The sequence below is a fragment of the Rhea pennata genome, chromosome 5 (assembly GCF_028389875.1).
Source record: "Rhea pennata isolate bPtePen1 chromosome 5, bPtePen1.pri, whole genome shotgun sequence".
Lineage (NCBI taxonomy): Eukaryota > Metazoa > Chordata > Aves > Rheiformes > Rheidae > Rhea > Rhea pennata.
In genome coordinates, this window is record NC_084667.1 from 42,636,298 (window position 1) to 42,650,663 (window position 14,366).

Here is a 14,366-nt window from a genome sequence, read left to right on the forward strand (position 1 = left end):
ACCACAAAGGGAAAAACTCCACAAAAAGGAGAGCTGTTTCCTCTCCCCATCTCACCTCTATGGTGTCCACGCCAGCCTGCAGCCCAGCCGAGCGCTCAAAGTTCCCTGTGCGCCGCAGGTACTGGTGGCTGGGGAGAAAGAACAGGGTGGTTAGTGCTGGCACTGGTGACTCACACAGCCAAGGGGAGAGAGACTAGAAATGAGGAGAGCAGGTCTGCCTGGGAAGGGAGATGGACACCTGGCTGACAGCAGCTTGGAGCCAGCTAACAGCAGAGGCAGCCCCTGCAAAGGCAGAAGAGGCGCATGCATCCCAGCTCTGCCCATGCTCCTCTGCATCAGGGCCAAGCACATTGAAACCCCAGCAAAGGAGGAGGAGGAGAGGGGCATCAGAGTGGAAAGACTGGGCCTGGAAAGGAGTAGGCAGGTTGTGCTAGCCCCGAGATGGCCTGTGCTGCCAGCGAGGAGCTGTGGAGCTCCCTGCCACACCCCCTTGGACAGCTAGGAGGGCCAGGAGTGGGCCAGGAGCAGAGCAGGGCCCAGAGAACTCCCTGGGGGGCATTACCGGGGCAGTTGGGCCTCCTGCAGGGATTTCTGTACATCCATGTCATCGCTGTCAAAGTCCACAAGGATGACGTTGAAGTTGGCATCCTTCGTAGCCTGGTAGAGGCTGGCCATGTCTGAGATGAACTGCTGGACCCAGCGTGCCTGGTTCTTCACTGCCGGACACAAATGCCTCTCAGGTCTTGGCTTTGCTGCTAGGAGGGGGCTAAGAGCTCTCCCCTTCCCCTGCCCCACCAGCACCCCTTCTCATGAGGCCAGATAACCTCAGCATTTCTAGTGACCTAGCCTCCAGAACCAGCCCGACCTGAGACGTTTCCCTCCTCCACTTGACTGCTGCCCCAAGCCCTGGGAAAGATGCCCCGTTCTGCCGTGGCCACAGGGGTGTCCCAAGGCATTTCAGCCTACCAGCGAGCAGAGGCTGTGGCCTGTGAGCAATGGGACGCCGGGCCTCCCAAGGTGGCAGAGCCCACAGGCCACGCACACCCCACTGTTGGCAGCCTCTCGGCCCAGCCTAGAGTACACAAGGGCCAGAGGTTGCCCTCCTCCTGCCAGAGGACACTGGGGACAGCGGGAGCCACAGAGATGCACCCGCTCTCACGTACCGGGGACCACAAAGTGCACCATGACGTCCTGCTTCCAGCTGAGATGCAGGGGCCGGCATAGGACGGGCTTTCCGTAGAGGACGCTCCATGTGCTCGGCTGGGGCTCGGTCGTGGCTGGGGCTTGCCCCTCGGGGTTGGCCTCGGTGCTGTCGTCCTGCTTGCCCTGGTGCAAGAGGACATAGACATATTCGGAGAGTCGCACCGTCCGCTGGCCCCGCTCTGCCAGCTCCAGCTCCAGCAGGTAGCGGTTCCCCCGGGCTGTGTCCCGGCGTTTCTCCACGTTGACAATCCGTAGGAGTGTGTAGATGCTGCAGGAAAAGGGACCCACCATCACCACGAGCTCTCCTTCCTCACGTGGCCCCACAGTGTGGTCTTGTTCCCCTCACACAGGAGGTTGGCCTGAACTCACCCCACTCGCTCATTTCCCCAGCCCCAAGTGGGGTAAAAACATGACCTCCCACCCACTTCCTTCCTACCCGCCGTTCTTCTCGTTGAGCTTCTCCATGTACTGTGCCACCACGTCGACGACCTCGCTCTCACTCAGCTGCAGGTTGCCTGACACATTGCAGCGCAGGTCGTTCCAGTCGGAGCGCAGGAGCTCAAAGTCCACTGAGCTGACACTGAACGTTCTCTGCCAGTTGATGGAGTCCTCCAACCAGCTCTGCTGCAGCTCTGCATTTTCGTAGCTGTAGTCTGACACCTCTTCCTCCTCCTCCTCTTCCTCCTGGCCCTTTCCTGGGCCCTCTCCTTCCTCCTGTTGGGATGCTGTCATTTCCGACATCTTCAGAAAGGATGTCATCCGTGTCCCATCCAACAGGGCTGCCTCCGAGGAGTTGTAATTGGCAGTGGCCGCTGTCCTGCCTGGGCTGGTTGTAGTGTCTTCGCGAGTCTCCCTACTGAAAAGCCCGTCAGCTCCCGGGGCAAGGAGGCTGGGCAGTGCCAGTCGCTCACCCCTCGGCTCTTCCTGCTTGTACAGCCGCTCCCATCGTCTGCCTCCCAGCCTGGCACTCTTCCGCTTGGCAGTGCCTCTCTCCTTGGAGATGTTGCTCAGGAGCCAGGGAACCCGGCGGCCAGGGATGGTGCGGAGCTTGCTGGAGGGTATGGGATGCCTCTGAGGGGTCCTGGAGCGAAGATGCACTTTCCTCAGGGGTTTTGGGTAAAGGAAGATGCTGGGGAAGGCAGGTTCCTGAGCCGAAGCCTTGCGCTTCCCCGGCTGCAGCCTGGTCACATACACCTTCTCCTGGGGTTTCCTGGGCTTTCTGTCCTGTTTGGGCACCGCCAGCTTGCTGGGGGCTGGTGCTTTGATTCTGCCACCAAAGATAGGAATAGAGATGCGGGGCTGGAGGCCCAGGGCACCTGTACGCTTCGAGGATGACAACAGCCCCAAGTCATCTTCATCACCCTCACCCGGATTCTGGGGCAACCACCTGAGCATCCGCCTGGGGAGCTGCTCCTGTGCAGGGCTCATACCCTTGTAGTCACGAAGGCCCGCAGGAATGGTCACTGCGGGGGTGGCACTGGCCTGGCGGGGTGTGCTCATTCTTCCCAGCTGTGCAGAGGGGCTCGCCTCATCCTGGGCCTGGCCCTGCTTGTGGTGAAAGCTGTAGTATTCCAGGTCGTCTCCGTAATCCCTAGTAGCTGGCAAGATTTCTTTCCTTTTGGCTCCAGGTACCAGCTGGAGGCTCCTCTCCTTAGTTGCAGGTTGTGGGTCTGTGGGCTCAGGACTATCCACTCCTTCCTCCTCTTCCTCTAAGAAATCTAGGAAGCAAAGCTAGAGATGGATCCTTCAGGGATCCCAGCTGCTCAGCAAGACACCTTTTCAGCACGCTGGCCCAGGACAAGCAGGCAAAGCCTGCCTATGCATCCCCAGGGACACTGACCTGCCAACTGCCCCTTGGCAACAGAGACTCAAAGCTGGTAGGATCTGCCTGCTACTCACCAGTTGCTGGGATGACTGCTAGAGGCTCTGTTAAACTCCTGCAACCTTGGCTACACCTCGGCATTACTCCTGTTTCATCTGAACAAATCTAGCCTGCCTGGGAGATGGCTTTGCCAAGCTGCAAACCAATAGTAGAGGCAGGCTCTTAACTCCCTGGCTGCTGCTGGTCTCTACAAGTCCTCCATCCACACGGGGATCTCTGCACTCTGCCCCAGGTCATTGTATCCTGCCCCCAGGTCATCGTATCCTGCTGCCACCACTTGGAGAGACCAGGGCCAACACTGCAGCCCAGCCACTCTGTTAATAACAGTATCCTGCACTGCTGGGAGGCTGAGCCAAGTGGTAAGCGTGACTGTCAAGCCATCCCTGAGCCTGCAAGTCTGCATGGAGGCAAGCTGCTCCATGCCGCCCTGTGATCCCCGAGGCAGAGCCCAGAGCCACCAGCCACCCCTCTAAATGCTGCACTCCAGCCTTAACGCATCCTCGCACACCGTATCTCTGAGCAGATGGGCTGGCAGGCGAGGACGCCGGGACCTCCACCCCCTGCCAAGCTGCTGAGAGATGCCCAAAAGCTGTCAGCTCCTGCCAGCAGGCAGGCGTGACTCACTGTCTGGGTTGAGGAAGAGAAACGCTCGCTGGCGTGGATCCTCCTCCTCTTCATCCATCTTCATATACTTATAGAAACCGAACCTGAGTGACAGAAGCGAGAGATGAACTCCCAGAGATAAGGGAGGGGTGTACTCACAAACACACATGCTCGCAAACACACAGGCCTGTGTTGCCATGCATGGACACACATGCAAGGCTCCAAGTGTCTACCCAGGGGAACACCCAACACACTCGGGCCCAGCTTGGCTCTGCCAGCTCTGATGTGCTGCAAACACAGTTGGGATTTCCAAATCCAACCCAGGAGCACTGCCAGCCCTCGAGCTGCTGCCTGCCCCAAATCCTGAGCATGAGCCAGCCTGGAGGCATCCCTTCACTGGGGGATGGCGTTTAGGATCACGAGGAGGACACATTCCTTCACAGCTGATTTTCTGGGATGCTCAGAGAAAAGGGCTTTGAGTGGCCTGCTGACAGCAGCCCTTTACCAGGGGCTGGACTCTCCCCCTCCATGTACCACCACCAAACATCGGCCCCCCAGCACTTACTTCTCCAGGTAGAGGGGAGACTCCCGGTAGAAGCACTTGTTCTCCGTCTCCATGTGAGTGAGGCGAGTGAAGTCATTGGGGTACACGAACGAGAGGTAGACCTAGGTGGCAGGCGACCACAACACCAGTCACCCGAGCACAGGGCGGCAGCACTGAGCAGCCAGGCTCACTCCAAGGAAAAGGAGGGCTGAGGCCACCAGTACAGCCCCCCAAAAGCAAGGTCGCCCAGCCCCTCTGTCCGACACTGGCTAGGTCCATCCCAGTATCAGAGACACACTGAAGGAGCTTTTGACATGCATCCCTTTGGGTCAAGGTGGGGAAATTCAGCCTGACCCTCCAGTGAGGGACATCTTCCCCTAGGTGCTAACACTTCTGCAAAATCAGGTCCTGCAAAATCAGGGGAGCAGAGCCCTGGGGAAATGGTAGGCGACGGCAAAGGCAGGCGGTACAGGGCGGCAGTGGTGGGGTGAGATGTATCTTAGGGGGAAGTGCAACCCCATTTCCCTCCTGGGTATCGCGAGGGGACACTTACAAATTGCAGGCCCTGGTAGCGGGCGATGGGGAAGTCTTTCACCACGTAGGTGGGGCTGTAGGCACAGGGCACCAGCACATTTTCCACTCGGGAAGCCTCTATCGCCGGGGCTAAGGAGAGGCAGCCATGGCTCAGCCCCAACCCTGCACACAGACTTCCAGCCCGATAGCCCCACTTGAGTTTGATTCTATAGTTCAAACCATCCCAAATTGCCTCCATGGCCAACCTAGAGAGAAGCTTGTCCACAGCATCCCTCAGCTGTCCCTGCACTGTGGGTTAGGCCAGCACAATTAGTTTGTTTAACCCAGCAATGGACAGAGGATAGGAGGGACACTGTATCAGCCATGTCCTGCCTTTTTCCTCCCCCAGAGAGCCATGGAGTAGTACAGGGGCCCAGTCTCAGCCTGAGGATGTTCCAGCCCCACTTACTGAGAAAGAAAGTGTCCCTGGGATCAGACTTCAGCATGTCAGCCCCATGCTCATCTTGCTGTGCCTCCCAGAGGTAGCTACCGCTGTGGCTGGCCAGAGACTGCGGGATGTGCTCCACGTGGTTCATCTTCAGGGATGATTCGTCTGTGGGACGTGAGGACAGGGGCTGAACCCATGGGGCTCCTGTCTCAGGGTGCTATCACCTTCACCTGCCTCCTGTCAGAGCATCACATGGCCCAATGCCCATCCAATGGCATGAGCCCCACATCCTGCTGTGTCCCCATTGCCCAAAGTACACAGAGGCTCATCCTGGAGCCAGGGCTTTCGCTGGCAGCATCCAAGCCCTGGGCCAAGTCAGCCCAGGGAAGGCATCCTAGCTGCCCTGGCAAACTTGGAGCATCCTCCAGTGCAGCACTTCCAAACCTCTTCACACCTACAAGATGGGGAAGGGGCAGTCCTGGCCTGTCTCATGGCTGTCACGCCCCAGCTCTCAGGAGCATAAGCAGAGCTGGTGAGACCGCACAAGGACAAATCCAGTTCTGTCAGCCCTCTCACATGCTTGAAGATGCTGTGACTAATCAACCTAGTAATTACTGCCATCAACTAATGACAGTGACACAGAAAGGATACAACTGATCTCAGCTGGGCAGCCCCAGCTCTGATTACAGCATTGTTCACACAAAGGGTGGAAACATTTGGAAACTTTACCTCCCAAGGACTCATCCATTAAGCTTTGAATATTCTTCCTCTTAAGAGGTGCAGGTAAATACAAGAGCTTGTTTCCTCCCGTTCTGTTCAAGGAGTGGGGTAGCATCTTGTCCTCCCTTAATAACCAGCACCCAGAGTGCTCTCCTTGTTAACAGCCTAACTGAGGCAGGGCTCCCTGCACCTCCACTTCCCAGCAAGGCTGAAACAACAGCAGGGAGGTCACCTTGCTTTGGTCAGCTTGACCTTGCTCAAAGTTGTCTGCCCCAAGCATCCAGCAGCACCTGCTCCCTTTCCAGGAAGGTTTCACAGCCCTGAGTGATGCAGAGCTGTAGGGAAACAAGCAGGTCCTGGTTGGAGCAGGACCACTTCCTAAGTCCAAAATGCTTCTGCTTGTGCAGAACAGCAGCAGAGAATTCCCGGATGCTGGAGCATGGGGAGAAGGGGGACACCCAGCTCAGAGGCAATCACCTCCATGTCCTGGAGACAGGCTTCCCACAAACTTCACTTCTCCCCAGGATGCTGCTGGCATCCAAGGGAGCTGGGAAGCAGGAAAAAGATGGCACTGATGGAGAGCAGACAGAGGGAAATATATCTGTGCCTCATTCATCTCTCTGGCACCTGCATCAATACCTCAGACCTTCCACATCAGCCTCCATCCCTCTTCTGCCCATTGATCCCTGCATGTTGCATATCCCCAGCTGCCTCATTGACACCTTGCAGGGCATGTTTAATGACCAATTCTCAAGCATATTGAGCATCGGGGCAGCATTCATCTATCAAACGTTTTCTTGCTGCCAGGCCAGGAAAGGGGCAGGAAGCAGAAGATCTATAGATTTAATTAAACCCCGCACCATTCATCCCCACTTATACGACAGCTCCTCATAACTCAGGGCTGGGGCAAGGAGCCAAGGAGCTTGTTGAGGAGCAGCTCCATAGTCTCATTAGCAGGGAGGAGGCTGGAGCGAGCTGCATTTCCATGCATTGCCTCCGCATACCAGTCCTGGGAAGGTCACAGCGCACCGCCAGCATCACCCCTACCCACTGCAGCCTGCTGCCTCATTCCTGACACACAGCAGAAACACTGGCTAGTTCCAGATGCTGAGATCAGCCCATTTTTCCCCAGGGGTTTGGTTTCCTTCCCAGGCTCTGGTACTGTCTCTGCCCCATGAGCTGCCTGGCTGCACTGACATGTACAGCACCTCTGAGAGCAAAGCACAGTGGCCTGCCTACCACGGCCGCATGCAAAGGTGTGCACACGGGCCTCTGTGGTCAAGCAAGCAGAGGCAGACTGGTGGCCCTTACCAGTGTAAAGAGAAATGTAGGAGGAGTCGATAACTTCAAACTTCAAGCTGGGGAGGAAAACTCGCCACTAGATGAGAGAGAGGGAGAAAGAGAGAGAAAATCAGTACTGGGGTGGCAGGGGTTCAGGATCCAGCTGCCTGCCCCCAGGCACCCTAGGCCACGTCCTCCTCCACCCTCAGCTCACAGTAACTTATCCCTAGACCATACACGTTCCCAGTCCGACTGTAGGAATGACAGCGCTGATCTGACCCCATCCAATTTGTCATAAAGCAGAGCGATTCAGGATTAGCACATGGGCTTGTTACCTTTGCAGTTGGAAGGGGGAGACAGAGGAGAAGGAGCCCTTCCTGGCTCCTCTGCATTTGGCAGAAAGGCTGAAAGAAGCCTCTTTATAGCTTCTTTGTAGGGCTAATCATAGAATCAGTAAGGTTGGAAGAGACCTCTGGAGATCATCTAGTCCAACACCCCTGCTCAGCAGGGTCACCTAGAGCATGGTAGACAGGGTTGCATCCAGGCAGGCTTTGAAGATCTCCAGAGAAGGAGACTCCACAACCTCTCTGGGCAACCTGTTCCAGTGCCCTGTCACTCCCACAATGAAGAAATTTCCCATCACGTTCAGGTGGAACTTCCTGTGGTTCAATTTTTGCCCATTGCCTCTTGTCCTGTCACACAGGGCAACTGAAAAGAGTTTGTCCCCAACCCTTTGACACCCTCCTTTCAGGTACTTGTACACATTGATAAGATCCCCCCTCAGTCTTCTCTTCTCCAGGCTAAACAGGCCCAGCTCTCGCAGCCGTTCCTCAGAGGGCAGATGCTCCAGTGCTCTGGTCATCCTCCTAGCCCTACGCTGGACTCTCTCCAGTAGCTCCATGTCTCTCTTGCACTGGGGAGCCCAGAAGTGGACACAGGACTCGAGATGAGGCCTCCCCAGGGCTGAGGAGAGGGGCAGGATCACCTCCCTCGACCTGCTGGCAACACTCTTCCTAATGCACCCCAGGACACCATTGGCCTTCCTGGCCACAAGGGCACCTTGCTGGCTCATGGTTAACTTGTCATCCACCATCACTCCCAGGTCCTTCTCTGCAGAGCTCCTCTCCAGAAGGTCAGCCCCCAGCTTGTACTGGTGCATGGGGTTATTCCTCCCTAGGTGCAGGACCCTGCACTTGCCCTTGTTGAACCTCAGGAAGTTCTTCTCTGCCCAGCTCTCCAGCCTGTCCAGGTCTCTCTGAATGGCAACACAGCCCTCAGGTGTTTCAGCCACTCCTCCCAGCTTGGTATCATCAGCAAACTTGCTGAGGAGGCACTCTGTGCCCTCATCCAGGTCACTGATGAATTAGTTGAACAGGATGGGGCCCAATACTGAGCCCTGGGGGACTCCACTAGCCACAGTGGAGTGGCTAGCCTCCAACTAGACTCTGCGTCACCAACGACAACCCTCTGAGCTCTGCCTTTCAGCCAGCTCTCAATCCACCTCACTGTCCATTTGTCTAACCCACACTTCCTGAGCTTGCCTAGGAGGATGTTATGGGAGACAGTGTCAAAAGCCTTGCTGAAGTCAAGGTGGACAACATCCACTGCTCTCCCCTCATCTACCCGGACAGTCATGCCATCATAGAAGGCTACCAGATTGGTTAAGCAGGATTTCTCCTTGGTGAATCCATGCTGGCTACTCCTGATCACCTTCTTTTCCTCCATATGTCTGGAGATGACATTCAGAATGAGCTGTTCCATCATCTTTCCAGGGATGGAGGTGAGGCTGACCGCCCTGTAGTTGCCTGGGTCCTCCTCCTTGCATTTTTTGAAGGTAGGAGTGGCATTTTCCCTAGTCCTCCTCCTGATGATGTATTTGAAGAAGCCCTTCTTGCTGTCCTTGACATCCCCTGCCAGACTCAACTCCAGCTGGGCCTTAGCCTTCCTCGCTGCATCTCTACATACTCTGACTGCATTCCTACAATTCTCCTAAGTAGCCTGTCCCCTCTTCCACATTCTGTGCACTTTCCTCTTCTGCTGGAGTTTTACCAGGAGCTCCTTGTTCACCCATGCAGGTCTCCTGCCTCTTTTGCTGCACTTCTTTCTACTTGGGATGCACCGCTCTTGAGCTTGGAGGAAGTGATGTTCAAATACTAGCCAGCTCTCCTGGACTCCCCTTCCTTCTAGGGCCTTAACCCATGAGATTCCTCCAAGTAGGTCTCTGAAGAGCCCGAAGTCCACTCTCCTAAAGTCCAGGGCTGCAATCCTGCTTGTTGCCTTATTTCTTTCCTGCAGGATCCTGAACTCCACCATCTCATGGTCACTGCAGCCAAGGCTGCCCCCAACCTTCACACCTCTAATCAGTCCCTCTCTGTTGGTAAGGACAAGGTCCAGCAGGACGCCCTTCCTCGTAGGCTCCTCTACCATTTGTGACCCTCTGTGTTGCAGGAGCTATAGCGAGAGAACCACAGTTCTGCTGAAAGGATTTACAATGTTCTGAGTCTTTAGGCGACAAGAAATTTTTGACCAAAGAGGGAAAAGAAGTACAAGATGATCCCAGCTAGAAAATCCCTTCTCCAGCTGGATGTCCATTGCAGGAAGCTGCCTGAGCTCTGCTGAGGTTCCCAGGCATAGCATGCTCCATGCAGGGACAATACTGCGTGAGGCAGATTGGATGCCAGCATCTCTGGTCAGCTCTGCTAAAACAGCTGATCAGAAGAGGTGGGAAAGCTGTGAGTCTTTTCCTGACAAGGAGGACATCTCAGTACCATCAGTGGCCAGGAACCTTGTCCAAAGCCTGTTTTCACTGAGCCCTAGGGCACCTTCTTCCCGTGTCTTTCTTCAGCCACTGTATAAACAAGTTTGCATTGACTTAAGGGGGTCTTCATAGCTGTCTGCACTGATTTGACTCCAGACATTTTAAAAATATGCCTTGAGATGGATGTAATCCTTTGTCCAGACAAGTCCTTAAATACCCAGAGGCAAAGATGCATTAGGGTCCTTTTTTTTTCTTTTTGGTTTGTTTTTGTGTTTCTTTATGTTTCTTTAAGAACATCCGAAAGGCTTCCCTCCCTCCAGCAAAAAACATCTCCCCCATCTGTTTGTTTTTCCACATTAGAAATTTAGATCTTAATCTGTGTTGGATGCTCTGAGATGGAGCCCTTGGAGGGCAAAGTTGAGCGATGGGGAGGAGAAAGGCGAGGAAGGGGGTGTTGTCTGCCTCTCTGATGCTTTGTTGGCACAAGTTTGACTCCAGTGATTAATGACTGTTTCGGATAAAGGAAGCCTTTGCTAAAGAGCCAACATCTTCCCCTCCTGAAGAAAGCCTGAACTCCCAAGACATACGCTCCAGGCCTTGCCAGGGCTATGCAGCCAAGACAGACAAGTTCAGATTTGACACTCCTGGTATTTCAAAGGTGGAAGAAGAAAAAAGGGAGCCACTCCACCTCTTGCCCGCCTCTCCCAGTGCTGGAATCTGCAACACAAGCTGGCTTGGAGGAGGTAAGATGACAGTTCAGGGGCGAGGGTGACACACAGACAGTGTCCTGGCTGGGACCTGTCTGTCTGCCCTACAGCTCTGGGCTCCTCTGAGAAGCTGTGAAGGCAACTGCAGGGGACCTTTCCTTCTCTGCCAGCCCTCCTCTCTTCTGTGGAGGTGCACAACCAACAAGGAGAAAAGAGAGGGGATAGGACTGACCCAGCAGAGCCTTGTGTCCAATCCACCACTGAAGCCTGGAGCAGGACCCCTCTAAGGGGCATTCCATTAGCATCTGTTACAGGAGGTGCATCAGCAAGGTAGGAGTACAAAGAAGGCATGACAGAGACTTAAGCTCCTTGAAGGCCATCAGCATGAAAGAATCAGAGGAGCAGGGAGAAAAGCAACTCATACCAGGTACCCCAGGCAGGAACTTTGCTGATGGAGCCCAGGGAGAGAAGACCCTCCATCTGAGCAATGCTTGCTCGTCCACTCTGCAGACTGAGTTGCTGGCTGCACTCCAAGATAAAACATTTTAATGCACATCAGGAAAGGCCCTGGCATTGGCTTAGAAAGCATGACAAAATTAGACTGAAACGAGCATGGTAGGCATTTACTCACACCAACTTCCACATGGTCTGAACCTCGGTCATCTTGTTTGTGGAGCAGCTCGAAGTAGTAGCGTCTGGAGGACATGAGACTGAAAAAGACAGGAAGAGGTTGGTTAGAAAAAAGTGCTGAACCAACTGCTACTGCAGCTGGAGCGACAGAGAGACTGCTGGCCCTTGGCACCAGAGGAGCCACCTCTTGAAGCTGTCACTGCCTTGCCCACGCACAGCTAAAATGTCCTGTTGCAGTGAAAGAGGGAGACTAAGTGAGAAAGAAATGATACACATTTGCAAGAGCAGGATTGAGGTGCTGGCAGTGCTGAGCAGGTTCCCGGGGCAGCAGAGAGGAAGAACAAGTCAGGGTCGACATAGACCCGGCAACTCTCAAACACCTTCCTCTCAGGCAGGAGTTTCCCTCCTGCACTGTTCCTGTGGTGAGGGACCATGTCACATGGGAACAGGTGCACAGCACCCCACAAGTGGTGGCTCCTCTGGCAGCTCAACCGGTGACCAGGACCTGCTGCAGCACTGCTCCAAGGCCAGTGAGATGCAAGGGAATGTGGGACACAGGCCCCAGATCCATCTGTGGGCATTGCTGCAGCTGGGACTGGCTGCTCTTACACAGCAAGAAGGGCTGAAGTGGCCTCTGGGGCCTGTTATGCCCAGCAGTCACTGCATCCCTTTGTTTGGAGGGGAGACATCCTGGTGTTGGCCCCAGCGGCTGGCAGTGGCAAAGGGGACACACTTACTGGAGAGGCTTGGAGACTTGGGAGCTGAATTTGGTAAACTCTCCCGGGGCTGTCCACTCGGTGCCCAGCTGCAGGAAGGAAAAATGAGCATGTGAGAGTGCACCGGAGGGACACGGGCCAGGAACAGCAAGATCCCAAAAGTGCATGGGTGCACTATGAATACGGATCACAGGATTTCCAACTCTGGGAGTTAATGCTGAGAAAATCCAGGAGACAATATTAAATCTCCTATCCTGGGGCACATGCTGGTCTTCAATAGCTACAATTAGGGCACTATCAAGGAGAAGACGATTGTCACAACCCAATCAAGGCTGGCCCAGGGGCAGAAGTGGGGGCCTGGAGACGCTGAAATGGCCCGACACTTCCCAGGGGAGCAAAGAAGCAGGAAAGCTGCTTCTGGAAAAGTCACACAGGATCCCTGTACGCTCAGAGGTGCTGCAGCAGAGGGACTCAGATTTTCTGGTGCCTAAGGAGGGTTCACAGGTTGGAGACACCTGTAACTGAGAGCGAGGGATTCCCACAAGCCATCCTGGCATCCAGGAGAACACAGCCTTCCCTCCACTCACCACCCGCTGTTATTAGCATGTGAGAAGCAGAGCACAAAGAGATCCCTTTGCGGCAGCTTGAGCATCCCTGGCATAGGGAAACACGGTGGGCACAGAAGAATAGAGGAGCAGAGACACCTACCTTGCCCACAAATGCAGCCAGCCGGGAGTTGGATGGACTCTCATCAGAGCTGAGCCAGAACTCTGAATTATCATCAGATGCCACAGAAAACTGGAAGTCCCCTAGGGAGAGAGCAAAGGAGATCATCATGCAGGAATAAAGCATACCTCTTGGCCTGGTCTAGGTGTCTGAAGGAGACTGTTTCTCCTTGTAATCTGGAAAAACAGCGGGAATGGATGGACAGACGCAACAGGTTGCCCCAAGCCTGGACTGTGTCCTGGATAGGGCTGGGGCTTCTTCTCTATTCAAATCATCCAAGGAAAATGGTATTTGCTCCAGAAAGACCTTCCCACCTCAGAGCCAGAGTATTAGGTACTGCAAGGGGCTCTCCACTTCCCCAATACTCTTTTTGCCCTTACATGGACCAAGAAGGGGGAAGGAGGCAGCCTTTGATAAGGCAGAGCTCAGTCACTCACCATCCTTGAAGGGGTGGATGTAGCCAAAAATCCGTAGCCCGTAGTTCTTCCACTTGGGTGACACAGCCAGCTTTTTCACGGTGGTGCGGGTCTGGGGAGGTGGGGATGGGATGTGAAAGCGGGAACAGTACCCACCCAGGCTAATGCCTAGCAGCAACATCACCCAGCCCACCTCCATCTCGTGTTTCTGTGGTCCTGCGCTCCTGGTGCCAGAAGGGACGCAGGGGTCCCATCACCACCCAGTACTCCCCTCCTGTCCCACTTGAGAGCCTGGCTAGCTCCGATTAGAATTACCTGTCCTGAAACAAATTTGAAAGCCCACACAGAAAGGTCTCAAGTAGGCATCGAGCTCATGGCCAGGAGAGATGGAGCAGCTCCCAGGGAGAAAGATGAACATGCCCTCCCTCCAATCTACCACCATGTGGTGCTGGACTCACGTGGGGAAAGAGCGGAAAATGGAGGTTCTTCCTCAGGTGTCTCACTGCTCCTCCACACCAGTCTTCAAAGACGTGCAGGTTTGCCTTCCCTTTGTACTGCAGGACAAGAACATGGCAGCGAGGGATGGAGATGGGCTCCCCTCATGTCCCCTCTCAGCTCCCAAAGACAGCTTCAGGGCAGGCCAAAACATGCAAGCAAAAGCCCTATGAGCAGGGAAAGAGTCTGACAGCACTGGGTTTGCCAGGACCTCCTGGTTGACTCAGAGAAGCTGCAGCCTGGCAGCTACCCAAGCAGTGTTTTAAGCCAGAAGGAGGTTGGGAAATGGGATACAGTGAGGAAAACCAGCTTTTAGCTCCTGCCCCACATTCTAGATGGGAAAACCAGTAGGCAGCAGATGCAAAACACAGTTTGGTTTTCAGCACAGAGGTTTACTCCAAAGATTGTCAGATACAAAACCAGTCCTGGCCTTCAGAGGGAGAAAAGCTGAAACCAAAAAGCCTCGCGGCCCCACTGCCTCAGGAGAGGGCCTCCCCCATGCCAGCCCTTCTCTCCCTACCATCAGCTCTCCTACAGACACCGGCTCAGCCCCAGAGGATCACAAGGCAGGTCTCCACCATCATGAACCACCCCTGGCAAGCAGCCCAGCTGCCTCATTTATGGGCTGCCTGAGGAGGGCTGACACTGCTGAGTGAAAGACCCCTACTCTTGTTAACATAGAGCCATGTTATTGATATCTCTTCTTGCTCATGCCCAGCCAGCA

At 54.9% G+C, this 14,366-nt stretch overlaps 1 protein-coding gene across 2 annotated transcripts in view; it reads right to left on the reverse strand.

Annotated features, from left to right (window-relative positions):
- B4GALNT4 (beta-1,4-N-acetyl-galactosaminyltransferase 4) overlaps window positions 1–14,366 on the reverse strand; it is a 42,666-nt gene that overhangs the window by 1,331 nt on the left and 26,969 nt on the right. The window contains exons 4-17 of one of the 2 annotated variants that reach the window (XM_062576481.1): window positions 13,606–13,701; window positions 13,169–13,259; window positions 12,714–12,814; window positions 12,027–12,094; window positions 11,291–11,369; window positions 7,225–7,291; window positions 5,215–5,358; window positions 4,786–4,895; window positions 4,254–4,354; window positions 3,710–3,792; window positions 1,640–2,921; window positions 1,164–1,471; window positions 563–716; window positions 56–128 (exon numbers count right to left, since the gene is read on the reverse strand). In XM_062576481.1, the coding sequence (XP_062432465.1) occupies window positions 56–128; window positions 563–716; window positions 1,164–1,471; window positions 1,640–2,921; window positions 3,710–3,792; window positions 4,254–4,354; window positions 4,786–4,895; window positions 5,215–5,358; window positions 7,225–7,291; window positions 11,291–11,369; window positions 12,027–12,094; window positions 12,714–12,814; window positions 13,169–13,259; window positions 13,606–13,701 (2,757 nt within the window). Of the gene's footprint in view, window positions 1–55; window positions 129–562; window positions 717–1,163; window positions 1,472–1,639; window positions 2,922–3,709; window positions 3,793–4,253; window positions 4,355–4,785; window positions 4,896–5,214; window positions 5,359–7,224; window positions 7,292–11,290; window positions 11,370–12,026; window positions 12,095–12,713; window positions 12,815–13,168; window positions 13,260–13,605; window positions 13,702–14,366 lie in introns of those variants that run through there. The other variant, XR_009958503.1, reaches the window with a different exon arrangement.